At 30.7% G+C, this 27,777-nt stretch overlaps 1 protein-coding gene across 2 annotated transcripts; it reads left to right on the plus strand.

Annotated features, from left to right (window-relative positions):
• The first annotated feature begins 6,968 nt into the window (after window positions 1-6,968).
• Window positions 6,969-27,753, plus strand: LOC145323856 (protein fem-1 homolog A-like). 2 transcript variants are annotated; one of them, XM_080166438.1, is made up of 30 exons: window positions 6,969-7,167; window positions 9,349-9,398; window positions 9,787-9,836; window positions 10,069-10,116; window positions 10,486-10,566; window positions 11,714-11,750; window positions 12,043-12,110; window positions 12,740-12,795; window positions 13,769-13,823; window positions 14,550-14,617; window positions 15,131-15,208; window positions 15,670-15,744; window positions 16,382-16,506; window positions 16,980-17,071; window positions 17,511-17,566; window positions 17,965-18,041; window positions 18,476-18,515; window positions 18,773-18,856; window positions 19,662-19,737; window positions 20,053-20,089; window positions 20,800-20,855; window positions 21,135-21,188; window positions 21,365-21,420; window positions 21,790-21,870; window positions 22,308-22,371; window positions 22,973-23,071; window positions 25,461-25,503; window positions 25,835-25,905; window positions 26,203-26,258; window positions 26,745-27,753. In XM_080166438.1, exons 1-30 carry the CDS (start codon window positions 7,155-7,157, stop codon window positions 26,864-26,866), a joined length of 1,968 nt encoding a protein of 655 aa, XP_080022564.1. In that variant the 5' UTR covers window positions 6,969-7,154; the 3' UTR covers window positions 26,867-27,753. The 2 variants fall into 2 exon arrangements, with proteins under 2 accessions (XP_080022564.1, XP_080022565.1); XM_080166439.1 differs by having other exon boundaries at window positions 16,382-16,500.
• Window positions 27,754-27,777: the final 24 nt, after the last annotated feature.

Genomic DNA, 27,777 nt, shown 5'->3' on the forward strand with positions numbered 1-27,777 from the left:
AAAATGACGACAAACTTTCCCCTGTCAATTTATCCATGTATTCTATATCCATTATTACATATATGATTATATAATTATTAGAGAAATGTTTAAAGAGAAAAAACAAGAATCATTAGATCCATGAATAGCAAAACAAAAAAATATCTGTTTATATCTATGTGAGAAGGAGAAATAGAGAGTAAAGGGAGATATTATAGAGATTAAGGGAGAGAGAAATAGAGAGAGATAAAGAGGGAGAGAGAGGAGAGAGAGAGAGAGAGAGAGAGAGAGAGAGAGAGAGAGAGAGAGAGAGAGAGAGAGAGAGAGAGAGAGAAGAGGTAGAGAGAGAGGAGAGTGATATACAGAGAGGGAGAGAGAATAGAGATAAAGAGAGAGAAAATATAGGTGAGAGGATTAGATAAATAATTCGAATCTTTTTGTAAATAAGATAATAATGTAAATTGAGAACGTATCAAAGAGATAAAGATAGAAAGAAAGATAGAGAGAAAGATAGATACAGAAAGATTCATGTTAGGTACGATATAGAAAGCGTAGCAACTCTATAATCGTTTCCAGAATGTCCGTTCGTCCTTTTTAAACATGTTGTTTTTCTTACTTTTTTAATAACAATTTTTTATGTTATAAATCATCTGATTGATCTGATTTTTGGATTAATAATTCCAATTACAATAATTTACATTATTAAGAGCGAAGCATCTCTATAATAATTAAGTCTTAAAAATGTCAGTATGTTTTTAAACAGAATTCTGTATTTAAGAAATTTTGGAACAAATTTACGCATTATTTTGTCAAAACTTATACATTATTATTTTGTATATTTAGTTCATAGACTCTACAAATTCGTCTGTCATACCGTTTCTGAGCTTCGCTTTTATGATTGTTGTCATCCTTGTTTTTCCTGTTGTAACTTTATTAAGGTAACAGCCACACACTAACCCCCAAAAATGTACCTGAAATATTAGTAGAGTGTAATTATCCCATTTTGATATCACCCCCCCCCCCCCCCCCAATAAAAGGATGTTCATCAATATAAAGTAGTAATGTTTTTTTGTCTGAAACTAAAGGGTTCTTCACGGAAGCATTATAAATGTCTTGAGTTGAATTTAGGCAAACTTCTCTGCCCTACCGTAGAGACTTGGGGCGAAGTAATTAGTGAAAAAATACAATGCTAAAGTGTATATATAGAGTAGCTGCACTCATAAAAAAGCAGAACTCTGAAAAACAGACACACAAACATACTTTTTCTTTATCATACTTTTTTTGTCGCTTCATACAAATATATATAATATCTATATACTTATATAGAATATGTATAGATAGATATATTTATATATTTACAGCCTCCTTTGTCCTACTTAATTTTTTGCGATACCTCTCTTTTGCTCCGACACTCGCGATAATTGAGTTAACATGACTAGATTGCTCATTGTATTTTTATTTCCATGATTTCTCTATGGAAGGGTCTGTCTAATCGAACGACTAACCAAAAATTTTTATTTTTTCAAATAATTGTTACTTATTGCATCGCGTTCAGCAGATATTAAAATATTATTATTAATTTAATTTTCGTAGATGCGATGCTATACATGATTTTTTAGTATGGCTGTAGACCGGTCATAAACTAGCGAATATTAATTGGTTTTGAAGCCATACTGGAAATAGTTTTTTTTGCAAATCATTTTTTAACGGGCCTACCAATTGTCTGTATGAGATAAAATCAATCTTATTAGACGTTCACTCAAGCCCAAAAATAATGGACTTAAAAGTGTATTAAACTGTATATAAGACATTTGCAAATATATTGATACCATTAATTTGCCTCTTAGATAGAAAAAAGTATGTTTTTTAAATATTTTTCTCTTGCTACAAATCAAATTTCAAATTTGAGTCACCAAACATGCTAAACTAATTTTTGCTCTAGAAGAATCAATTTTTGGAGTTAGAAAGTGCTTAATACCTCATTTTAATCGCCTGGCATTGCTTTATAATATACAGGTAATGACTTGGTTATTTATGGAACAGCTGACTTAAAAATCAAGGTTTTGTGATAAACCCACTTTTGTTGTTGCTCCATAAATGATATTTTTTTTCCAAATTTTTTGGGCTGTAAAGAAGCTTTATATATTCATATAACATCCACCTAAATTTGACTTTTGGTATTTTATTTATAACATCACCAGAGGGAATTGAATTTTGGAAAAAAAATATCAATTTATATTTTACACTGCTATGCATTGTTCTTGTTCTTGTTTCTAAAAAAATTTATATGATTAAAAAGAGAATTATTTAACGCTTCTATAGGAATGATTATCATTTTTCTAGGCTTAATATAACTATGATTACACCATTTTAAAGTTAGACATCATAACATATTAACACAATTATTGAATCGGTCTGTATTATTAAGCTGGCAACTCTTAAAACAGCTGCATTTCATTATCAAATTATATAAAGTAGTAATCTTTTTTGTCTTCAGCTTAACCCCTTACAGTCGGGCCCCTTGCCGCACCTTAATCACTTGGGGGGGGGGGCGTTCAACGCCCCCCCCTATTATCTCAGTTCCTATTAGAGCTAGAGGGCTAAAAAATTTTGTGCAAGTCCCCTGTGTTATGATGAATTTCCGACCTAAAGTAAGTCAAGGTCAATTTTCGCTTCCTTCACCCTTTTATTTAACAACCTTTGTTTTTAGGTCCTTTTTTACTTAAAAATTTCAAACGGCTGTAATTTTTTTATTTTTGAAGCTAGAATAAAATTTTTTTTCCAGAAAATGTTTATCTTTATGTAAATTTTATATTTGAAATATCAAAATATAAATTTCAGCGGCCGCAGCTGTACTTTGCAGCTGCCAGCTGCCGCAGTCGGCGGTCGGCGGGAAAACGGCGGCGGATCTTTATGAAATTTTAATACGTTATGTAGACATATAAGAAAAGCTTAAGTTTGAAATTTGAAGTCTCTAAGCCAAAAATTGCGGCCACAGGAGCCTTTTAAAGATTTCTGGAGACCTGGAGGATCAGGACCTGCAGGATCATACCTGGAACCTAAAATTGACTTGAACACCTGTATTTAATATGAGGATGTACTACTAGAGGATATTTTAGTATTTTGGTAAGATAAAATGCTTTGGTTTGCTGGCATCCTGTGCCCGCCAGGATGGAGATATTCAAAAAATTTCAACTCTCTGTTATGTCTCATACCCATACTTAAAAAGTCAAGCAGTTTGGGCTCTTTATCTTTCACACACAGAAAATGAGATAGAAAAAACCGGATGGGGGGGCGTTCAACGCCCCCCCCCCCGACCGTTAAGGGTTAAAATTTTGACAATTACAGTACCAATTGAGTTCTGTGTTTTATGGATGCTTCTTATAGGACCCTGGATAGTTTTGGAATTTTGAAAAAAATATCAATTTCTACTTTACATTGCTATGCATTGTTCTCGTTCTTGTTTCTAAAAAATATTTTTATAATTAAAAAGAGAATTATTTAATGCTTCTATAGGTATGTTAATCATTTTTCTAGTCTAAATATAACTATAATTTCAGCATTTTTTAAACATCATTATATTCAAGTTATTGTAATTTTTAAATAAAATATCAATATCAAGAACTATTGGAACAATTTTTACCATGCAAAATAAGGTGTTATAAAGTGTAGGATCCCTCACAATATCTATATGTCTGTCTATAATGCATTACACATGTAATGCTAATAGAGAGGATGCTATAAGAGTGCTCTTATAATGTGAACTTTTTATAATTGAATGGGCTTCCTGAAACCAATGACCATAAAGTTGGCCTAGTCACTACAATGGGGAGTGCAGGAGTATCCAGGGGGAGGTGCTTGTAAAAGGGTAATATTTTAGGGATGGGGGTAATCACCCCCCTTAATATATTATGGGGGGTATAAACCCAGCCTTTTAAATTTTTTTTAATAGGAGTAAAGAAAATCCTTAAAACTTACAAATCTAGGAATCAAACTAGCACCCCAACCAATAATCGGTTCCATGTCAAATGTAGGAGTGGAAAAACATTGGAGGGACAAATGCATGAGTCCCAAACGTCAGAGTGGAACAAACGCAAGATTTTTGGGACAAACGTTGGAGTGGACAAACACTGGATTTTTGGGACAAACGTCGGAGTGGACAAACACAGGAGTCCCAAACTTTTTTTTCAATTTTGAATTTTTTTTATACCTTCGTCCCGTTACTTTTCTTAGTTAAGTTAGGTTAGGATATAGGCTAGGGGGCTGAGCGCTGCAGCCATAGTCATTATTTTGTAGACAGGGGTATAAAAAATTTCAAAATTGTAATATTATTAAAATAGTAGACACTCCTAGGTTTTATTTAAGCAATGTCCACTCCAATGTTTTCCACTCCAACGTTTGTCCACCTTGATGTTTGTCCACTCTGATGTTTGTCCCATTCTTAGGTTTGTCCACTCCGATGTTTGGGACTCCTGCATTTGTCCACTCCGACATTTGGGACTCCTATGTTTGAGGTAGAACCCCAATAAGTAAATCTCAATAAAACTTGATAAAATTATGCAAAATATGAAAGTATTCAATCCCTGAATTTCAACCATCTATCTTGAATAGGAGTAGAGAAAATCATGAAAACTTGAAATGTAGAAATCGATATAGCCCACCCCAGTTTTTTGGCAAATCCTAATGAAACTTGATGAAAATATGGAGTATTCATAGAGAGAGAGAATATTCAATCCATGAAAATTTCAGCCTTCTGTCTTTTATAGAAGCCGAGAAAATCTCGTTTTCCCCTTTCTGTCTCAGACAGACAGACATACCAATGGACAGACATACAGATGAATGGAATGACAAATATTTTGAATTATAGGGGAAGATTAAAAATTTAAAATTTAAAAATTATGGGGTTGCCCCAAATTAATTAATAACCCTTAACCCCCTACCCCCCCCCCCCCCCAACGGGACATCCCTTTACATAAAGTAATGATTATAAAGTTGCTAAGTACCTTACTGCTACAAAAATCATCTTCCAACATTTAAGATTAATTCTAACACGCCTGAATTAACAATAAGAGCTAACCATGGCGTGGATATACACATCCTAATTGTAAAAATGTTTTGCTTTTTAAAATTGTAAATCAATTATTCAGGAATCGTTTTACTTTGTTTGTTTACTAGCAGCTGCGCTCCAAGCATCTATAAGCTCTGTAACTAAAGGAGTAAGGAAATTACTAAAATAGCCTTATACTTTACCGAAATCTTAAGCTACAGACAAAAAAGCTTTATATAATATGTATTAATTTGTAAAACTGCAAATGATAAAATATGACCTATTTTTTTCTCTTTAAAAATTCTCTTTAAACACCTCCCCCTTTTTATAGAAAGATGCTAATTCCCCCAAACCCCAAGAGGATATAAGCAGTAAAAAAACCCGCAGGGGGCACAATTTTCAAACACTTCTTTCTTATTTAGTCTTTAAAAAGGATTCAAATTGCATTGACATATATATATATATTTTTTTTAACTCTTATTTTATACATCTTAATTGGAACTCATGATCTATTTTTATAGAGAAACATATGTACTCCATCAATAAATGAAATGAGGATAATGAAATGCAGCTGTTTTAAGGGTTGCCAGCTTAATAATACAGACCGATTCAATAATTGTGTTAATATGTTATGATGTCTAACTTTAAAATGGTGTAATTATAGTTATATTTAGCCTAGAAAAATGATAAACATACCTATAGAAGCGTTAAATAATTCTCTTTTTTATAATATAAATTTTTTTGCATAGCAGTGTAAAATATAAGTTGATATTTTCTTTCCAAAATTCAATTCCCTCTGGTGATAATACCAAAAGTCAAATTTAGGTGGATGTTATATGAATATATAAAGCTTCTTTACAGCCAAAAAAATTGGGGAAAAAAATATCATTTATGAAGCAACAACAAAAGTGGGTTTATCACAAAACCTCGATTTTTTAATCAGCTGTTCTATAAACAACCAAGTCATTATCTGTATATTATAAAGCAATGCCAGGCGATTAAAATGAGGTATTAAGCACTTTCTAACTCCAAAAATTGATTCTTCTAGAGCAAAAATTAGTTTAGCATTTTTGGTGACTCAAATTTGAAATTTGATTTGAAGCAAGAGAAAAATATTAAAAACACATACTTTTTTCTATCTAAGAGGCAAATTAATGGTATCAATATATTCGCAAATGTCTTATATACAGTTTAATACACTTTTAAGTCCATTATTTTTGGGCTTTGAGTGAACGTCTAATAAGATTGATTTTATCTTGTATGCTTTTTATAATAGTAAAGGAATATTCTGTATTTTTTGTTTGCCCATGCTTGTCATGTTTTTTTCATTATGTTATCATTTATTCCAATATTTTTCTATACAATTCATTTTCTTTGGAAGAATCGTCCTTTTAGTTTAAACTTCAATCAATCTTTAGTGAGTTTTAAAAATATGTACTTTGGTAAAGGGAAAAATATTAGTCTATTATTCCTAAATCTAATATTGAAATAAATAAGGAAGAGTACATATCCCACTTTCTCTTTTTCACACACAAAAAAAAAGAGTTTAAAAGTAATTCGTAACAGGGGGAGGGGAGGGGGGGTTCGGAATTGGGGGCGCCGAAAACTGTGTTGATCTTCTCTAACAAACAGAACATGCGGTGTGGGGTGACAGTTTTGGAGCGTAAAACCCGGGAAATCAGCGCATTTTCTTTATTCAACGCAGCAACAACAAAAAAACAGCTGATTTCATCTCACTTTCACTTGTGATCCCGTTGGGGAAGGTTACACTGTGATATACAGTCAAGTGGAAGGCTAAACGCGCCTCTTTGAGGTAGTAGCTGCGCGGGTTAGCCTTGAGTTAACTAGCCCTTTCCCTACAATAGGGAAGTGGGGCACTAAAAGTGTGTTTTAAAAACGCATTTTCGCGCTAAATGAGAAATAGCGCACGCACCCGGTAAAATCAGTTACTCATAATCATCTGACCGAATCGAATCAAAAGCTTTATTAAAGTTAAAAGAACAATAAAACAAAAAAATTAAAGTTCTCTGTGAATTAATAAAATGATTACAAAGTTATTTTAAAATAAGAATAACATATTAAAGATTTTATTAAAAGAAGAAGTAAAAGTTAAAACAAAATTATCAAAATGAGAATCACAGGTAAAATTTACTTTTAAATATTTTAATTCTTGTATATATTTAAAAGCTAATATGTTTACTTTTTTAATATAAATTCCTTGAATAAGTTATATTTTCAATGTAAAGGAAAAAAATTACCAACTGAATTTTTATAGAATTTATTTATATAATAGTTTGTTTAAAATAGCATATACAAATCCACTATATTTGATACATATTCACAATATGTATTTGAATATTTAGCTAGAAGCTGCGCCCCTAGATGCATCTAGAGGCCTCAAAAAAGAATGAAGTCGGTGGTTCAACTATCCATCATATTTTTTATATTGTAATTTTGCGAAAGAGACCCTAACCCAATATAGACAAATTTAGTGGCTGGACCTATTACCACCTTCTCTATAAAGGAAAAGGAAACGAAGAAAGTCCCTCAATGACGTCATAAAAATAAGGGATGAGGAGTGGAAAAGAAAACCCCTAAAAAATCCCTCGTTTTTATGACGTAACATGCTGACTTTTTGTTGGACTTTCTTCGTCTTCAAAGAAAACCATATAGGTCCAGTAGTTAGCAATATATTTTTGGAACAGACAGACAGACATTTTATGGGGGGATGAACGTATTCAATATACATATTTTTTTACATTCTAAAATCGTCTTAATCATGAAACTTTTAGATGCGTCATATTTTTGAGTCGAAAAAGCATTTAAAAATTCCAATTCAAATACTTTAAAATGCGTAACTATTTGAATTTTCTTACATAACTGTTCATTAACACCTAATACATTTTTTTTCTTTAAATCACATTGTTTATATAACGCATTTATAAAACATGTATGTTTTAACTTATTTTTACGTTCTAATTTCTCTTTTGAGAGTGAGGGTAACTGCTAAAAGTTAAAAACTCTCCCAGGAACTACTGGTTTCGCTTTAAAGGAGAGTCATATCGGTCAAACTGTTAGAGAGATCTTTCATTACAACACATCCAAACACAAAGAATACATTTTTTACAAGACCGCAAACGGTTACAAACGGTAGATAAAAATGAAGAAAACAAAAATTATTATTTTTATTTTATTATCAAACAATAAGTAATCCTATTATATATAGCAGTGTTCTAGCTGTATCTTAAGATCCCGCATTTCAGTCTTGATTTTAGGGATGCTTCATAAAATTTCCGATTGATTTTGGGAAATTACATTTCTAAATGTAAGTCTTGAAGATACTTATTTTTTAAAAGTTGAAAAGCATAATTGAAGAAAATTTGAATACTTCTTGAATAAAATTTGAATGAGCAAAAGAAAATCTAAAATGTTGTGTAATCATCCCTAAACAAATTTAAAATAACAAAATTTTGTATAGCAGTTGGATTTAAATAGTTCTTTTTAAAATGAAATACCACTACTGGTTTTATTGTCTCTTTTGTATCAATTAAAATCACGCTTCACGCTACAATACAAATAAATTGTTATACAATCAAATAAATTTACAAACTGCAAAACCGCAAAAAAGCAATATTAGTTATGTGGGTCACTTTTTATTTGGGGAAAAAAGTATGTAAAAAGTTCATGTGTTAATGCGTTTTGTAATCACATTGCAATGTAAATTTAAGTGGTGTTTTATTAGGAAGCTACTCTTTAAGCAGTTTGTGTTAGTTGTTATGTCTGTTTGTTATTTCATAATGCTAACACATACACATATGAAGCACTAATATAAAAATTCTTTATAAATTTTTTTTTGTGTTACAGTTTTTTATGAAATTTTTAAAAATCATATTAATTACTGAGCTACTTATGGACACAATTGTTGTTGTTTTCTATATAGTTCTAATATCTAGTATTAGATTTAAACACTAGAGGGATAAAGGGTTAAGTGACTGTATCTCCCCATCGCATCAACCTTGTGCAATCTTTCTATTGGGTCATTCAATATCAACCAATGGTGTCGCTTATATTAACACAGCCAAGTAGCAGAAAATAATTTAGAAGTAAACGAAAATGGTCATTGAAAAAGAAAGGGAGGTAGTTGGCTGTATATAATAATCTTTTATAGATTTATGTAAGTTTCATGTCATTTTTTTGTTTCTTTTGCATGTACCATGAAAAGGTCGGTAATACTCTCATTGAGACAAAACCCCCAAAATAGCTGAAATACCAAAATTATTTTTTTCTCTCAAATTAAATAATTTTGTTTTAATTTATTATAGGTTATACAGATAAATCTGGCCTCAAACAGAATGTGTTCACATCTCTTGTCCAGGAAAACACTTTAATGCAATAAACACTTCATACAGACATACTCTAATTAGATAGAAGTTGCGATACCTATAAATATAATACATTTGTTCCTTCAATAACATGCGATTGATCCAAAAAACAAAACAAATAAATTCTTCTCCTTAATTGAAAAGCTATTGTTTCAGCCATTTAGAAGATCTTAATGAAATCACAAATCCATGCTTTTATGTTTGTTAATATACTGTATTTATTTTATTATTTCATCAGACGACTTAGTATGTATAAAAATTCAATTCAAATTTACTACACAAAACACGAAAAATCTCAAAATGAATGACACAAAACTTACAAATTGAGTGGCAACTCTTTAATTTACACGTTTGGATGTATTGAATGTTTATAAATGGCAGGAGTGTCAGCTATCCGCCCCTGGGTCAAGATTATCTGATAATATTAGGTTAGTATTACTATTTTATACATCTTGATTTAAACAAAGCGTTTGATTGTATTCTTACAGCTCAAACTAAACCAAACTATAAATAGGATAATATCTCCTCCTTTAAATGCAATAGTAAATTTGATATTTAAAATTATATCTATTTGACATAACCAATATCAATGATTTTAGCGGTTTTTTTTGATTGTTTGGGAAAAAAAGTACTAAAAAAAGTACATGAACATTTTTTTAGGAGAAAGATTGAAGAATTTGAGAAAGAAGATAGAATTGACGTTGTTAGGTAATATATAAAATAAGCACTCGTTAGCGAAGCTACTCTAAAAGTATAGAGATTCGTTTTTCATTAAACGTATCTGTAACACCTCTTAGAGCTTGATAAATTTTTCACTATGGCTTTGTGCTCCTATTATTTTTAATCAAAAATGTAATTGATTTGCTTATTTTTTTCTATCATATAAAATGTTTGGATTTCTTACTGTCCAAATGGGGCTGTTTTAGGGGGAGCGGTTATCCCTTAGCATTTATTTTAGAAAGGGTGAAGAATCCCTTTGAAAATAATAATTAGACCAACACTGAAAATTGTTTAGTGATTTGTCTAGCCATTTATAAGATCTCAATTGACCTACACACACATATAATTTGATTTTAGTAAAACCCTGGATGGATGTGCACCATTGTTCCTGGCCTGTAAAAATGGATCAGCTGAAGTTGCTGAATATCTTATTACCAGGTAATTAAACATAAATAAAACTTTTAATCAGGGTTCGGAAGCCGCGCGTAAGCCGCGTGTAAGCCTCAGTGAAATCTTCATTCTATCACTATAAAATTCAGCTGGATGTATAAAACTGCTCTTTAGCAGATAATCCTTCTTTCTGAAATTTCTTTTTCTGCTCACAAGCAGGTTTAAAACTGAGGCTTATGCGCGGCTGAGGCGCGGCTTCCCGATATTAAAAGTTTTAATCATACAATCTTAGAGTTAAAGGCTATTCTATATTTACGATCTGGCTGGCTACAGGGAGTAAGGGAGGGGACAATGGATCGAATATTCAATTTTTAGGAGTCTCAGACTTTGGGGACTGGCTTAAAGGGAATGTGAGAGAATTTAGCAGTTTCTGACTGAGTTTGGGGACTTGCGCATGAAATGCCGCTACTCGTTATGTATGTTTTGAATATTGCAGACGGGGAGAAGGGATAAGGGAAGTGGGTGCAAGGGAAATAAACACTCGTTGTGTTAGTTTGGAATGTAGCAGACGGTGAGAAGGGAGAAGGGAGGTGGGGGCAAGGGGCAAGGGAAATAAACAGTATAAAAAGGGGCAGTCATATTCTTGCTAGCAGCTGGCCGGGTCCAATAATCTTTTAATATAAAAATCACACCAAAAAACCTCAATATATTTCATCAAAAACAAGTTGTGATTTCACTTTACATGACGCTATGGAAATCTATTATTCAATTAACAATCCCTTTATAATTTCCTACAAATTTATTGGATTAAACTGGATTTCATGCCCTTTCTTTAATAACTCTTATATTGAATTAATTGCCCATTGTCCCCTCCCTTACTCCCTGGGCTGGCTACCATTGTGCAGCTGCATTATTGAAGGAAAAAAATAATAGACATAAAATAGCATTCCTAGGTAATATGAAATAAAGCATAAGACGTCCTTTTTTAGGTTAGATTATGTAAACTGTGTTTAATATGCATATTTATAAATTAAGGATGATTCTAAAAAAATGTAATCGTTTAATGAATGAATTAATTTGAAAATCAAAGTTTTAGTTTTTTTGATGGGGAGGGGAGCTTTCTCTTTGGAGGGGATTACTAGCTTAAAGTATAAAATGCATAAGAGTCTAAAGTTAAGTAAATTATTAAATTTAGGTGTAACGCAGATATGGAACAGAAAGGTCTATACGAGGTAAAATTATTATTAATGATTATGCTTTTAGAGTGTATAAAGTAACAACATGTCTGTCTGGCATGAAAATGAAATATAATTATATAAATTTTTTAAAATACCAATCAATGGCTAAGAATTTTATGAAGATATGTTAAGGCTCGTAAACCCATTTCTAGGAATATTTTTTATTGCCTTGTGTTAGATTCTTTGATATTTACAGATATGTAATCCCTTAAAAAAGTAGTTGTACATTATGAAAATTAAATCTGATTTCTTCAAAATAAAGTTTTGAAAAATTTTATGTTTTTAGGTAGCGGAGGAGGGAGTTAGCCATAGTGTGACTCCGCTTTGGTGTGCTGCAGTTTCAGGAAGACTTAGGTAATTCATTGATTTCATTTTAATGAAACATGGAAAGAAAACGAAGTAGCGGGTGTAGTCGAATTTTCATAGTAGCTTTTCTTTTATATCTAGCCACTGGGGAGGGGGGAGGTCTAACCCAGCGGGGTAATCATTAACATTTCCCTAACCTAAACTAACAAATAATAAAATTTAAAGCTATGATGAAAATTCGACGACACCCGCTAACTTGTTTTCATTCATGATCCTGTTTAATTTATGCACAGGTTTTCTTTTCGTTAAAACATTTTATTTTTAAATCAAATAAATGACATACAAAAAAAAATGTATTCTTGTATATTTTCCAACCTAGATGAATGTCTTTCCCCTCAACCTTCTATGAATATTTCTTTTCTGAAATTAAATGGTAAAAATGTAGAACATTTCCTTATTTTGATTTTTTTTCTCCTTGATATTATAGAAAATTCACTCCTGCCTATAAATAATATTTTAAAATTTGACAAATTTTATTTTCGAAAGATTAAAGATTCTAATTTAAAAGAAAACATTAATTTGTTAATTTGTAAACTATGTTTTTATAATGTTTTCATTCTTGTTTATTATATTGTAAAGTTTAAATATACTTCTTGATTTTCTAAAAATATTTTTAGTGTGGTGAAAGTTTTGCTGAAGTACAACGCTGACGTTAATTCTGTTTCGGATACAGGTCAACTTTAATTCTTCTTCTTTTCCCTTAGTAATAGGATGTATTTGTGTATTATTAACGTACGGATGGACCTTCCCCAAGTAAGTTTAAGCTGAACTTATAATATTTTTATTTACAAGGATGACAACATCCATAAGTAGCGAAGCACAAAAATACTAAGATATGTGTACAAAACAAACAGAAAAACAAAGAAACATATTAAGAAGATATTTATAAATCAAAGAAACCAAAAGATGATTGATAAAATGTGCGTCATAATGATGTAATAGTTGACAAGAAATTTTAGCCGTCTATCTTACATAGGAGCCGAGAAAATCCTTCAAAGTATGTCTTACGGACAGAAGTACAGACGGACAGACATACGTAAGGGTAGAGTAGCTTCGCTATCTCAATAAAATATGCATTATCAGAACTATTTACATATGCCAAATGCAAAAAACATGTCAATAATTATTTCTTTTGTAATTTTTATTGAAAAAGAAGGAAAAAACTTTAATGAATACATAAAATATGTATCTTATCTATAATACAAAGTAGAACGATGTCTGTCTGTCCGTCTGAAGCTTAAGATATCAGTAACCACTGAACCGATTGGGCTCTACTCTTTAGGGAATATACCTACTGGTCCTGTGATGGTTTTAAGCTATTTTCCTGGGGGGTGGGACACCCCCAACCCCCCCAAAAAATGAAAAATACCCCCCCCCCAAAAAAAAAAAAATATAAATATAAAATATGAAAAATTAGGTTGATCAAACCTTTTTGGGAAAAAGCCCCTAGAGGCTAGGGGCGAAGCCGCTAGTATAATATATTGCATTGTAAATATTTCTTTTATTTATAAAATTGCTTGTATGTAAGTGTAATTGACAGTGTTATTCTTAGACTTCAAACTTTAGTACTTGATTGGGCTCTACAAACACGTATTCCTGAGATATTAGATTGTTAATAAATCACTAAACATGATATATTGGTTCAGGTTCAACCCCACTGCGTTCTGCCTGCTATATTGTACGCCCTGGTCTACAAACCAGGTAAAATTTTGTTGGTAGATTACAAGGAATGTAGTTAAAATGTACTCGAATAGGAAATTATCGACAGGAGAAAAATTAGAATATCTTTTTTACAGTAAAACGTCAATTATTAATACGGGTATGGTCCATTTCGTAACATCGCACCTTAAGGGGCGATTCTCCGTATTTGTCACAATAGCTTTTCTCTTATTTCTAGCCCCTGCGGGGGGCTCTAACCCTGCGGGGCCAATTACCTAACCCTGTGGGGCAATCACCTAACCCAATATAACCTAACTTAACCTAAAATAACCTATAAAAAGCCATTTTAAAAATACGACGAATTGCCCCTTTTGTGGCGATGTTACGAAAGGGACTCTTCCCATTAATACTTTTATCTTATAACATTTTATCATAAAGAGAGGGGTAATTTAACTGCAAATTATATGGGTACTCACTAGACACCTATTAAATCAACACAATCTCTCATTTGTTCACTTGATTTGGACATTTAGTGTCGATACTGTAATACATCAATTATTTAATCACCAGAAGGGGTTATTTTGTTCATCGTAATTGGGTCTTGGTTTTCATCATATTATCGTCCATTGTCATATTCCTTAAGATCCCTTCATTTAAAGAGGGCCATGAAATTACAAAGTGGGTCACTATCCTATACAATTGGACTTACCCTAAACTAAATAATAGAAACTATAATGTTTTTTTATAATCATGATGTTTTCTATTTAGTCATATGGAAATAATCAGGGCACTAGTGGAGGCGGGGGCTGACATTCAGAAACCTAATCATTATGGAGGTAAGCAAATAATAAAAAGGCGCCAATAAGATTTAATAATTGAAGCTTAGCTAGTGGAGCTGGATTATCTTAATTTTAATAACAACTAATTATTATAGAGATAAAGCAAGAGACCTTTTTCCGGAGCATTGTTTTGTGAGTTAATAAAAATAATATATAATTTGATTATCTGCATGCCTACTTTAGTATTTAGCAGAATAAGGTTTTTTAACTTCAAATGTAAGCCTTTAAAACTATTTAGTCTTATCGGTTTGTTTTAGCTTCCTTACTAATTAACTATTTTTATATTAGAGTCAAACACAAGCGAGGGAAAGGGTTAAATAACTGTATCTCCCCATTGCACTGTTCTTGTGCCCACTTTCAATTGGGGTTAATGGTGTGGTGTGTATTAACACAGCCAAGTATCAGGAAATAATTTGGTAGCTGACGAATGAGGTCTTTGAAAAAGGAAGGGAGGTAGTTATCTGTATATTAATCTACACTATAGATCTGTTATATTTATATTTGTTTTAGGAACATGCCTGATAAACAGTGTTCAATCTCCCCCCTTATGTAGATATCTCCTTGAACATGGCGCTTTTGTGGACGCAGGTGAGTAATTGTTTGTGTAGAGTAGACTCGCTTGGCATGGCTCACATGTTAATAAACTTTTAAATAGTGCCTATAAAAAATGACGGCATACTGTCCTGACATTATTCAATTAAAATTTAAACTGGCCTGTTATTGGTGATTTAGTCTGTGTTTTGGCCTATCATTGGTAATTAGTATTGTATGACGTCATTTTTTTTATAAGTACTATAAAGAGCTTCTTTTTTTCAGTTAAAACAATTCTTAATTTAATTTTATTTGAATATCATGTCATTCCCCCTTTTTTAATTCTTAGGACATTATGTTTGATTTTGAATTTCAAACATAAAGGAATGCTTTTCTTTAAGGGGGTGGGTATTTATTCATAACTCCTGCTGGGTCTATACATATAGTGGTACAGTACCCAATATAACCTAACCTAACCTGATAATTAAAGCAGTAAGGCAACCTTTTATATTTTTTAGATGACGTCCAAAGAAAAACAGCTTTACACTACGCTGTACAGGAGGGGAGACTTGAGACTGTTAAAATATTAATGGGTAATATCTTATTATCTGCATAAATTTCCGTCTGTAAGAGAGAGAATAAGTGAAATTTCTAGATGTCTCTTCAAGATAGACGGCTGGAAATTGTTGTGTGGATTCCCTTTTCCAACTTACTTTGTCCGTCTGTCTATCGATCATGAATATGATCAAAAGACAATAAGTGTCTAGGTCCATAAGTCCATCTATAACTTTTTTTGCGCTTATGGATGTTATTTTAAATAACACTAGCGGCTTCGCCCCTAGCCTCTAGGGGCTTTGCCCCAAGAGGTGATAAAAAAATTAATATTTATTGTTTTTAGTGAGAGAATGTTGCTATTCTTTCATTCAAAATAAATGCTGGAATAAAAAATATTTTTGGCAGCCTGCGGCACCCTGTATCAGAGCAAAATAAAAAATAAGGGGGTGATTTTTTTGTTTTTGGGGGGGTTAGGGGTGTCCCTACCCCCAAGAAAATAGCTTAAAACCACCACAGGACCAATAGGTATATACCCTCAAGAGTAGAATCCGATCGGTTCAGTGGTTACCGAGATCTTAAGCTTCAGACGGACGGACGGACAGACAGACAGACAGACAGACAGACATCGTACTACTATGTATTATTGATTGTCTATCTATCTATCTATCTATCTAGAATATGGAGCAGACCCATGGAAAGTAACCAAGTATGGGGACGACGCCTTCCAAACAGCGTGCATAAAAGGAGCCCTACTCGTATTTAATTATCTTATTGAAAAGATAAATACTAGCACGGTAATGGTAAGCGTATCTTAAAGTAGCAAAGCGTATCTACAAGTTTTATTTGTTTGTTTGTCGGTCGCTTATGCGTTTTTTCATGTAGAATTTATGAAAAAATCACACCCAAAGAACTTAATTTATACCATGCAATAAACAAATCATAAAAAAGTTTCCTAGTCTATCGTAGGAGTTATAGTTTCCTTAGACTTAAATAGATATAAAATATGTATTACTTAGGAAACCCTAACTACTAGGCTAGAATATGAAAAACTAAAAACTTAGGAAACCTTTACTATTAGGCTAGAATAAGAAATACTATAATATTTAGCCCTATAATGTAATTGATTATAATTTTTTAAAAATAGTCCTATTCATATAATTTTAAAGTTACTAATCAACCCAAAAATTAGTGTATATTATGAAGAAAAAACTGTACTTTTTGTGATTTTTATATGCTTCTCCATATTGTAAGTGATCATTCTTGTTTTATTTAGATTCTGCCAAAAGTGTGCAACATGTTCGAGCTTCTGGGGGCTACATTCTTGTTGGACATGCAGGATATGGGTACTGCCATCTTTCTATGGAGGTCAGCTTTTAACAACCATCAGACAACTAACCCTGTAGTTCCGTGATATTTATTTGTATTAAGAGTTACCCTAAAATATTTTTATATAGTTTTTGATATATCACTAAAGAGGCAAGATAGAACAATATTTATACATATATATCCTAATTTCTGTAATATTTTATTTTTCTTCTACAATCAGGCACAAGCAGAATATATATTCTTGACCTTAAGACAGAAAAAACTACAAAGTACAGTTGAATAGAAGCTTTGCAAGTAACAAAAAGAGTTAGTTATTTTCTTGTACTTTTTTGTCTGTTTTTTTAAAACTTTATCTGTACTTTTTACTTTATGTATCATGTAAGCTTTTATGTAATCAAAACATTTTCGCAGATCAAAAGATAGAATATTATGAGTTTAGATTTATATAGTTATCTAAAAAAACTTCTTATTTATTTAGGAAAGCTGCTGATATAAGAAATAATGGTGATGTTCCTGTACCAAAACATTACTTAGGTAGCTAATTTTTACTTATTTTAAAGATTTAATAGAAATTTAAGACCAACTGAATTTGTATTTAATAAATAACTAATAGGTATTTGAACAGATCTATAGTACAAATTTATGTACAGACAACTACCTCCCTTCGTTTTTCAAAGACCTCTTTCGTCTTCTTCTAAATTATTTTCTGCTACTTGGCTGTGTTAAAATAAGCGACACCATTGGTTGATTTTCAATGACCCAATAGAAAGGTTGTTGCGATGGGGAGATACAGTTTTTTAACACTTTCTCCCTCTAGTGTTGTACTCTAATAGTATTTGATATATCATGAAGTATCACATTCATAGACTTTTTTTATTGGTAGGAGGACTCTACCATACCGTTCAAATATTTTTGAAAATCTCATGATTTAGGATTCCACCCTGTACTTAGAGTACAAGAGTTTTGTACTCGTGGCGAGCTAGATGTATTTTCTACTGATGTACATCAGGTACTTTTCGTTGTCCAGTTATTGACATTAATTTTCAATATTAGGCTTGAAAACTTTGGAGATCTTTCATATGATATTTATTTGTTAGTTCAAACAAAGAAAGTTCAAACTTTTTTGAAAAAAATAGAACCTAGTAAAAGTGTATGACTCTGATTATGACGTAAAAAAATTAGCCAATGAGAGGCCAGTATACACAGTAATTGACCAATGGTAAAATTTATAGTGGCCTCTCATTGGCTAATTTTTTTTACGTCATAATCAGAGTCAGACACTTTTACTAGGTTAAAAAAATTATCACTATTTGGAGGTTAAATTACTTTTCTTAAGAATGTGTTTTATAAAAAAATAAGATTAAGATTAACCAAGAAGATTACTATTTTATACAATAATAATTTTTATGTTTGTCCTAAATAAAGAATATTTTTATATTTTAGTTAAAACTACAAGCTTTGGTTATTACCGAAAGAATATTAGGTAAATAATTAAATTTTATATTATTTTAGGGTAATCAATCTACAAAATAGTTGACTGTGATTGTTGCTTAAAATCTCTGAACCGAACAAACGCTCTATTTCTTTAGATTTGAGAAATGAATAACCTATTTGTTTTGTTATATTACTTTAATATGACAATCCCTGTACAAAATAGCTTTTTTGTTAATTTCTGTAAATGTAATTATTGTAAGGTGGGAAAAGTAAAATTAATTTTTATGAATTATTTTTTTTTTACAGGAAGCGACCACAAAGACACAATATTCCGTTATATGTACGCTGGGGCTGGTCATGCTGATAATGGAGAATTTAAAGACTGTATAGGTATACATAGATAGATGTATAGATAGATTTGTAGATAGATAGGTATATATATATATATTATTTAAAATTTTACAAATTTTATAAGTAATACACTGTGTTTGGGAGGGACATTATTTAGTTGTTCAGTTGATACTGACAATAAAATCATAAAGTTCAAAGTTTAATAGATTTTTAAAATAAATATTAAGAGGATTTTTTAGGACATATTTTTTTTAAATATGTAAAGTCATACATATACATAGCAAAACATACACTATAAATAGATAGAAAAAAATTAATATAGTTAAAGAGATATAGTTAGAGATAAAACAACAAATATTATTATAAACTTCTGTAATTGATGTTATTATTTATGTTGAATGTTCTTTTCCATTAAGATTATCATGATATAATATGCTTAATCTTATTACTAGATATATAAATAATTATTAATTCATAGGCAAAGCAAATACAAGTATGTCCATAAGTATGATAACATAAAAACCCTTGCAATGTCTTTAATGCTAAGTGGTTAAGGGCATTGTCTGCTAAATAGTAATCAAAAACGAGTATGATTTTAGCAATTTACATTTATAATTATACAAATGACCCATCTATGCTGATTTGTTCTAATAGAAGTTAACAGACAGACTTGGATTTTGTCTATTTAATGAGTAATTACGATGATAATAACCTTAACATAAGATAAATAAATATTTAGATACTAACAAATATGAAAAAAAACCTTTTCGCCCATATACTATTAGATTTATATTTTTTTGTTAGTAAGACTTGAACAAAACATTGGATGTGTATTTATATTCAGTATTATGGAACTACGCCTTAGAACTGAAAATTCAGAAAGAAACTCTTCTTAGCAGTGATACAGCATTTACTATTAGGTAAGTAGCAACTTTATACAAATCATTAATTAGTTTTGAAGCTCTTTATTTATAGTGCCTTAGAAATGACATCAAATTGGCCCTCATTGGTCAAATTAAAAATTAAATGTATACTGGACTGTCATTGGTAATTTAGTCAGTGTATCGGCCTATCATTGGTCATTTGTATTGTATGACGTCATTAGGCACATAAAGTATAAACATCTTATTTTTTGTGAACTTTTCAAGTGAGACCATATATTTTTTGTTGGTTCTTTTAATTCTAAAATTCACCTTAAGAATGTAATAATACATTTATTTCAATTCTATTTTTAGGGCAGTAATTCAACTGTACATTAATATGTTTATAAAGGTTAGATTTATAAAAAGAAAATAAAGAATATTACAGACATTCAACCTTTTAATTGCACGACCATTTTCTTAAGGTAAAAGCTTTAAAAATAAATGTTACGGCATAATTTAGTTGTATGGAGTATTATTTTGTCATTAGTAAGTTCAAATAACTTTGACATACTATTTAGTATTTCACGTCAATCTGAAAGAATTATTTTTAAGTTTTGTGTGTTAATCAAATTATGCTTTACATAATGATCAGAATAGCGTTACATGATATACGTATATATGTTTTTAGAGTAAAATAGCTCATTTGAAAAAAAGTTTATTTTGGAGGATTTTTTATTGTTACCATTAATAGTTTATTTTTTCGCCCTTGGGATAAGAATTAATGGAGTACCTTATTAGGGGGGGGGGGGAGATCATTACAAAGAGTACAAACATATGAAATTTATATTTCAACCGTAAAGCATAACTTTTGAAGTATGACATTGTTGAACATTGTGCATTATGTTTATAAATTCTAATTTTAACAAACATCCATTTTTAAACTGTAATGTTAGCAAAGTTTCTTTACAAGGCGCTTGTGTTCTTCTGTTAGTTTTTTTTTGTAGTAGCCTAACTATCATATTCAGTGATTCATTTACAATAGTTTGCCTAATATTCGATACAAAATTAATCGTCCTACTTAAGATATAACATAATGTAAGATTAAAAATAAATGTTTAGGAAGACAATCAAAATCAACGGGAATTAGAATTCAAAGATGTTGCTAATACTACAAAGTAAGTAATTTTTTATATGATTATATATTTTAATTAGATTAATTACCTAAAGTGTATAGAAATTGTTTTACGACGCAAAAATATTGTCAAGTCTCGCTTTCAACTTTTAAAGGAGTCTTTTATTCTTTTGATATTTTATGCCAACCAAAATTCTCAATTAACTATTAAACTAAAATGTCACATGGAGTCTTCGATCACTCCACCCCCTCCCCCCTCTTTTATGGTCCCTGAATTTTAGGTTTTTCATAATCTAAAATATAATGAATAATTTTTTTGAAGGTGCATTAAAGCTGGACTCAAACTTGGCATGGAGCTAACCAGAGTTATTCCAAAGTAAGAATTTCATGTTATACCAAAGACCATAGTCAGATCATTAAATTTTGGTTGGTTTTCCATTTAAAGCTTCTCTTAGGTCCTGGAAAGGTTCATAACTTTTGGGGGGATAGTACCTATGAAGTCAACTTTCCAAAGAAAAATGAATGTTCTTGTTTACTATGATATTTTTATAGGTTTATGACACAGTTAGAAAATTGGGATATGGTTTTGAATTCCTGGCTTCATCTAGGTAAATTGTTACTTGTCAATCTGCTCTATAACTAGAAAGTGACACTTTTGACCTAATACATAAAGACTTTAATTTATGTAAGCTTGGGGCGAGCTTTTCTTTTTCTAACCGGTGTTTTTCGTCAAAATTCTCAGAGAACATAACACCCCTCCATTATATTTGAAAATAAATTTAATGTTAGGTAGAAGGTAGAATTTCGTTCTCATATTGACTTGAGGTCAGGTTAGGTTAGATTGGGTACTGTTATTCTCCGTGGGGTTAGGGCCTTAACAGGAGTTAGGCAAGTATAAAGGATTGGTCGGGGGGGGGGGGGGGGGGAGTTACCATCTAAATTCCTGTTATAGCAACTGATACTATTTTTGATTATAGTTTATCTACTTCTGCGTCTGGCAAAGAGCGCTGAAGAGAAAGGAGAAGTGTATAGATTAGTTAGACATGCTAAAACAATAGGTAATAACATTTACATTTTTAAGGCCACCTATAATCTAAAGGCTCTTATTTAAGGAGTTAAGTAAGAAAATCCAACAATCATAATGCTTAAATCTAAAATAAAATAGCCTAAAACAATCTCAAGACTGATGTAAAGCTTTCCTGAAATGTAAAACTCAAATATTTCTTAAATCTTAAGCTACTGACACAAAAAAACATTACTATTTTATTGTATACTGAAGAGTAGAGCCCAATCGGTTTTGTGGTTACTAAGATCTTAAGCTTCAGACAGACAGACATCGTACTACTTTGTGTTATAGATTGTTTCATTTGTCCTAAGAATTATCACTTGTCAAATTGGTTACATTTATAGTTAGAGTTTTTACTCTTCAAAATGTATACCTTATCATAACAGGAATCTCCATACAAGGACGATTTTAACATGCTTCTTTTTTCAGGCGTGACCTCTTCGAGCGGCGACTCTTTGCTTCATATGGCTGTTTCATCCCATCTTTCCATTAGGTAACTAACTAAATTTATTGTACCGTATAAATAAAGTAAAATAATAGAGGGGGCACAAGCTATGTGGGAACCCTGTAACGAATTTTAATTGGGTCTTTAAAATCAGCTAATAGCGTCGGAAATATAAACACAGCCGAGCCCCTCCAAAAGAACAAGAAGCAATTTGCTTGCAGAGGATAAGTGTCCCCAACACTTTGGCCAGTTGTTATTTAGATTATACATCTATACTTTTATACATAAATACATTATTGTACTAATCATTTTTTTTAGCTTTTTACGTCTTATTTGAGTCAATTTTAAAATATTATTTTTCCACGCGTCTATAAACTTGTAATTTCCTTATCTCAAGGCTAATATGTTACTAAAGGCAGAAATAATAGATTAATAGAATATAAATTAAAACCAGTTTTGATAGCCCTCGCTGTTAACAAAACTGCTTTTAATCTAATGATTTTTCATTTTAATATCCATGGAAAGCTGTCTATAATACGATGCGATAAATAACTATTCTCAATTATCGTTTCTTGTATACCATATACGAAATAATTTAATTTACAACAGTTAGACTAAAGCAAAGCATTTGATACCGTACAATTTTTAGGAGTGGTAGCTCAGAGGCAGATAGCAAAGAAATCAACCTCTTCCCCAATGCTAATGTTGTCAATTATCTCATTTATTGTGGTTATGATATTCATGAAAGGTACATCTTAAGTTTTTAGGGAAACAGGGAGGGAGGGGACAGTGTACTGTAAATTAGATAAAGGGTGAGCAAAAAAAAATGCGTAGATTTTTAAAATTCAAATTGCGCGGCTTGTGTTAATAGTAGAAAAATGTTACGCATGCCATTAGAACCGATAAGAAGTCTAGTTTTTGGAAATATAAGAACGATTCCTCTGCTACGTATAGTTAGGGAGCTACGTGTTAAAATGTCCCAACTGACTTAAAACTTGACTTGCGAGTATATTAGTAAATATTAGACAATAATTCTTGCAAAAAGACGTGCGTACATTTTTGAAATTCAAATTGCGTGGCTTGTGTTAATGGTAGAAAAATTTTACGCATACCGTTAGAACCGCTATGAACTGTATATTTTGGAAATATAAGAACGGTTCCTGTGCTACAAATAATCTAGGAGCTAGATGGTAAAATGTCCCAAAATTTACTCGCAAGTGAAGTTTTAGGTCAGTTGGGACATTTTAACATGTAGCTCCCTAACTATACGTAGCAGAGGAATCGTTCTTATATTTTCAAAAAATATAATTCTTATCGGTTCTAATGGTATGCGTATTAAAGTAATATATATAGAGTGATAAATAGCTATGAAACCATTTTCCCTATTCAAAGATTTGAAATTGCAGAAAGTTGTTTATCAGAAGAAATTTTGCTTTCTCACTTAGCTGCTAGAAAGCTCATAAGCTGTCATTGGAATAAGGTTTGAAGGAACTTTACTAATTAATCAAAATCACCAAACATTTTGGTATAAGGATTTGGGGGACCTTTATTATTAATTAAAGTCACGTGACCTAATGTACAAGAGTTAAAACAATTAAATCAAAAGATTTTAGTGTAAAACTATTTGTAAATATAATAATAATAATAATATAATATATATATTTCCTACAAGCCGCGGCTTCCTCTGGCCTGACGACATGCACCTCCAAGCAGTGAAGGGGCTGGCTGATTAAATATTAAGACTATAAGAATAAGATATTGTTATCAACGACAAAAAATAAATGTTTTGCCTAGTTTTTGTAAAAATTTAGAGCATATTTATCATTTAAAATCAATGCTATCTTTTCAAATGTGTTTCCATGATGTGTTTGAGTTTTGTAAGCAAAGCCTGTTTTATTATTATTTGTACTGTGTTATAAATACTATAGTACATTCTAACAAGGATGATTACATCAAGTGTAGCAACATTTAACAAATATGTCTTTCAAAAATCAGTTGATTTATTGAATAAAATTTGAAACTGTATATAGCAATTTACAGATTTTTATGATCTTCAGGAATTTAAAATAATTACATTTATTTGGTAGCTGTAAAAGCAGAGTATAGCATGTATAGTGTTATAAATGAGCTACAATTTGAAATAATTCACATATATTTATCAGGATGTAAAATCCTTTTATAAAAGGCAAATAAAGAATAATTTTAATTACAAATTCATTGAAAAAAAATCTGGACTGACTAATGAATAGACAAAGTGAATTATAGAGTAGCTTCGCTACTAAATATAACATATAAACAGACCTGCGCACTGGTTCAGTTCACATTGCTACGGACAGTTAAAATATATAGGAAAGTTGTAAGGAAGAAAGTTATCTATAAAGTACTAAGATTAAGATTTAAAAGCCTCCCCAAAAAAGAAATATGTTTTTAAAAACAAATTTAATCTATAATGCTGTTAACATGAACTTTTATATTGTTATTATAAAAAATTGTATAATAATGTCTACTTTCCGAAATGATTGTACTCAAGACAGCTTGTAATGAAATTATTATCCAGATTTTTACAATTTTATAATTTTTTGACAATGCCAAAATTGTTTTTTTACTTTATTAATTTTAAGATATATGCATTATTTCTAAAGGACAAACACAAATACATGATAAATTTTGTAGTTATGGCATTGTTTCTAAAAATGAAAAACCCTGTATAAAACTCAGCCATTTTTCGGTCTAAGCTGTCAAATTTCTTGAGCAATGAGATTGTGTTGATAGGTCTTTGCGATAGTTCTATATAGTCATGTACCCTTGCTCCCTCTATTCTCTAACTTTATTGTATGCGTAACATTTTTCTACTATTAACACAAGCCGCGCAATTGGAATTTTTAAAATCTACGCATTTTTTTTGCTCACCCTTTAGGTACCCAAAATTTTATAACGACATTTTAATATACTAAAAACTTAGCTTTGGATAATTTAATAAAATGTTTCAGGTTATTTAATAATGTCAAAATTTTTTAACCAATATTTCAATCCAAGGGGTAATTTTGTTTATCGTTGTAAGGGATGTTCATTAACTTATCTTCCATTGTCTTATCCTTTAAGATCCATGATTCTCAATAAATGTATATTCTTTTCAGAAATGAGTCCAAACAAACACCTCTTCATGTTGCAGCCTACAAAGTAAGATTTCTTTGAAATTGTTAACATTATATAAAACAAAAAAAGATTGGCTTGATATTTGGATATTTTTTCAAGAGGCGTGTCTAGTGCCTTAGGAAAATTGGGATAGATGTCATTGCTTTTGGCCTACCTATTCTATTGACGTCAGAGTAGAGGGAAAAGGAAAGGGGAAAGAAACCCTCTAGAGAAGAGATGGGATATAGGGTATTTCCTTACGTCAATAGAACAGGTAGGCCAAAAGAACTGACATCTGACATGACATAGACAGCTACATTTTTTCAAAATATTTTTTAAAAGGTCTGAAACTTTACCTATATAACATAATTTTTAGGCCAACTACAAGGAGAAAGTGTTGAAAGCCCTCTTATCCCGTGGCTCTCATGTTGACCTCCCTGACTCTAGGCATGATAATTAAATATAATTAATACAGTAGAACTAGATCACAAATCAAGAAATTGGACCTATAAGAACGCAGCGTATGACAAATCCTACTATCTTATTATTTGGAACGTTTATACAATTTGGTAAAAAAAGGAAATATTTCTTTTTCATTTCCAAATTATTATTGAATTTACTATAATTTACTTTATAGTTTTTCGATCATTTTCACTCTTTTCAAACAAATACATTTCAAAAGATCTTTAATCAATTATCTTCCTGAACTATTTATAAAAATATTTGATTATCAAACAACTGAAGGGGTATTACAGCTCTGGATATAATGAAGACACATGCAATTAAGGCTAACGTCATGCAGGAAAATAGTAGAAATTAAATAAATAGAAAATAATGCAGTAATAGTGAAATAATAATGAAGATTTCTATGGGCTTTTTTTTAGTAGCTGAACTACTCTATATTTCACTTGACTGTCTGTATGTCCGTCGAATCGTATCCTTATTGAAGAATTGTGATTTTCACGGGCTGCTATTAAAGATAGATAGCTGATTTTTTTATGAAGATTACTTATTGAAATTATTTGGTCCATCGGTCTGTCAATCATGCTACACAATTATAAAAATAAAACATATAAAACAAATCTAAAAGGTTTGGTGATTTTTTTCCAATCAAATAAATTTATTCTTGATTTATGACCACTGAACATCTGATTAAAATCCGTATTTTCATCCATGATTTTTATTGCTTCGCTGCTTATGGATATTGTCATCCATATTATTAACTACTATTTAATTAAGTAACTATCATTTGTTCAGAATTTGAATAAATTTCTACTAATGCTTTTAGAATATCAGCCTAAAATGTTTATCCGCCAATGTAATAAACCGAGAAAAGTTGTTGCCTGAGACAGACCTTCACAAATATCTTCCTGCACCTTGTGTCGAGTTTTGTAAGAAGCATATCTAAGTTACTTGGTATTATCTAGGGTTGAGCCGGATATCCGGCCATTTTCAATATCCGACCGGATACCGGCTATTGAAACTGTAACCTACTTTTGCTAATTGACTGGAAATATTCATTCACCTGTATAATTCAATTGATGGACCAAATCAATCATATAAGACATGAAAAACCTTAAATTTATTTGTAACTATTCAATCAATTTATCTACAATAATTTAGTTTTTTTACCTAAAGCCTTACTATTGATTTATATGTGATTTAGATTTTAAATATTTATAAGATGATAATCATTCTGTTTAACAGAAATAAAATTTCCTACATTTAATCAAAATAAGATGTATAAAATACAATATTAACTTGAATTTAATGAAAATCTGCTTTCATTTTATTACACCATATTTTATTTATGTATTTTAAGTTTTAGTTTTTAGACATTTTAGGAAATTTGGACCTCATTAGGATTTAGAAATTTGTACTATTCTTTAAGTGCGGTACATACCTTTGAATTTATTTTTGAGGCCAAAACGTGATTATTTAGTAAAATTTACATATCTGTGATATTTCTACTCAATCTTTCTAGTTTTTAGAACTTTTTCTACCATTTTATTATATTTATATTATTTCATTACATTTAGTTAGTTTTTAGCATTACTTAATTTAGTTAAAACATCAATAACTGCTAAAATTTAATTGAAAAATTTACATATTTATTAATCATAAAGTAGTATAAAATACTCAAAATCCTAATAACCTCTTTATACAAAGTATTAAAAATACACTTAAAACTTTAATGTACCATTTATCATATCAATATTCTATATAAATGTTTTGTAAAATTTCTTAGGATATAATTATTATTATAACTTAGAGAAAATAAATAGTGGAAAATAATTCATTTTAAAAGCAAAGCTTTTC

The sequence above is a fragment of the Acartia tonsa genome, chromosome 7 (assembly GCF_053477335.1).
Source record: "Acartia tonsa isolate MP-2025a chromosome 7, ASM5347733v1, whole genome shotgun sequence".
In the NCBI taxonomy this organism is placed as follows: domain Eukaryota; kingdom Metazoa; phylum Arthropoda; class Copepoda; order Calanoida; family Acartiidae; genus Acartia; species Acartia tonsa.

What these genes read in the sequence shown, in the direction of transcription:
- LOC145323856 (XM_080166438.1), top strand. An exon ending in AGATTATCTGATAATATTAG is followed by an intron (nt 9,837 to 10,068) that starts GTTAGTATTACT and finishes ACATTTTTTTAG; the next exon opens with GAGAAAGATTGAAGAATTTG. An exon ending in GCTGAATATCTTATTACCAG is followed by an intron (nt 10,567 to 11,713) that starts GTAATTAAACAT and finishes TATTAAATTTAG; the next exon opens with GTGTAACGCAGATATGGAAC.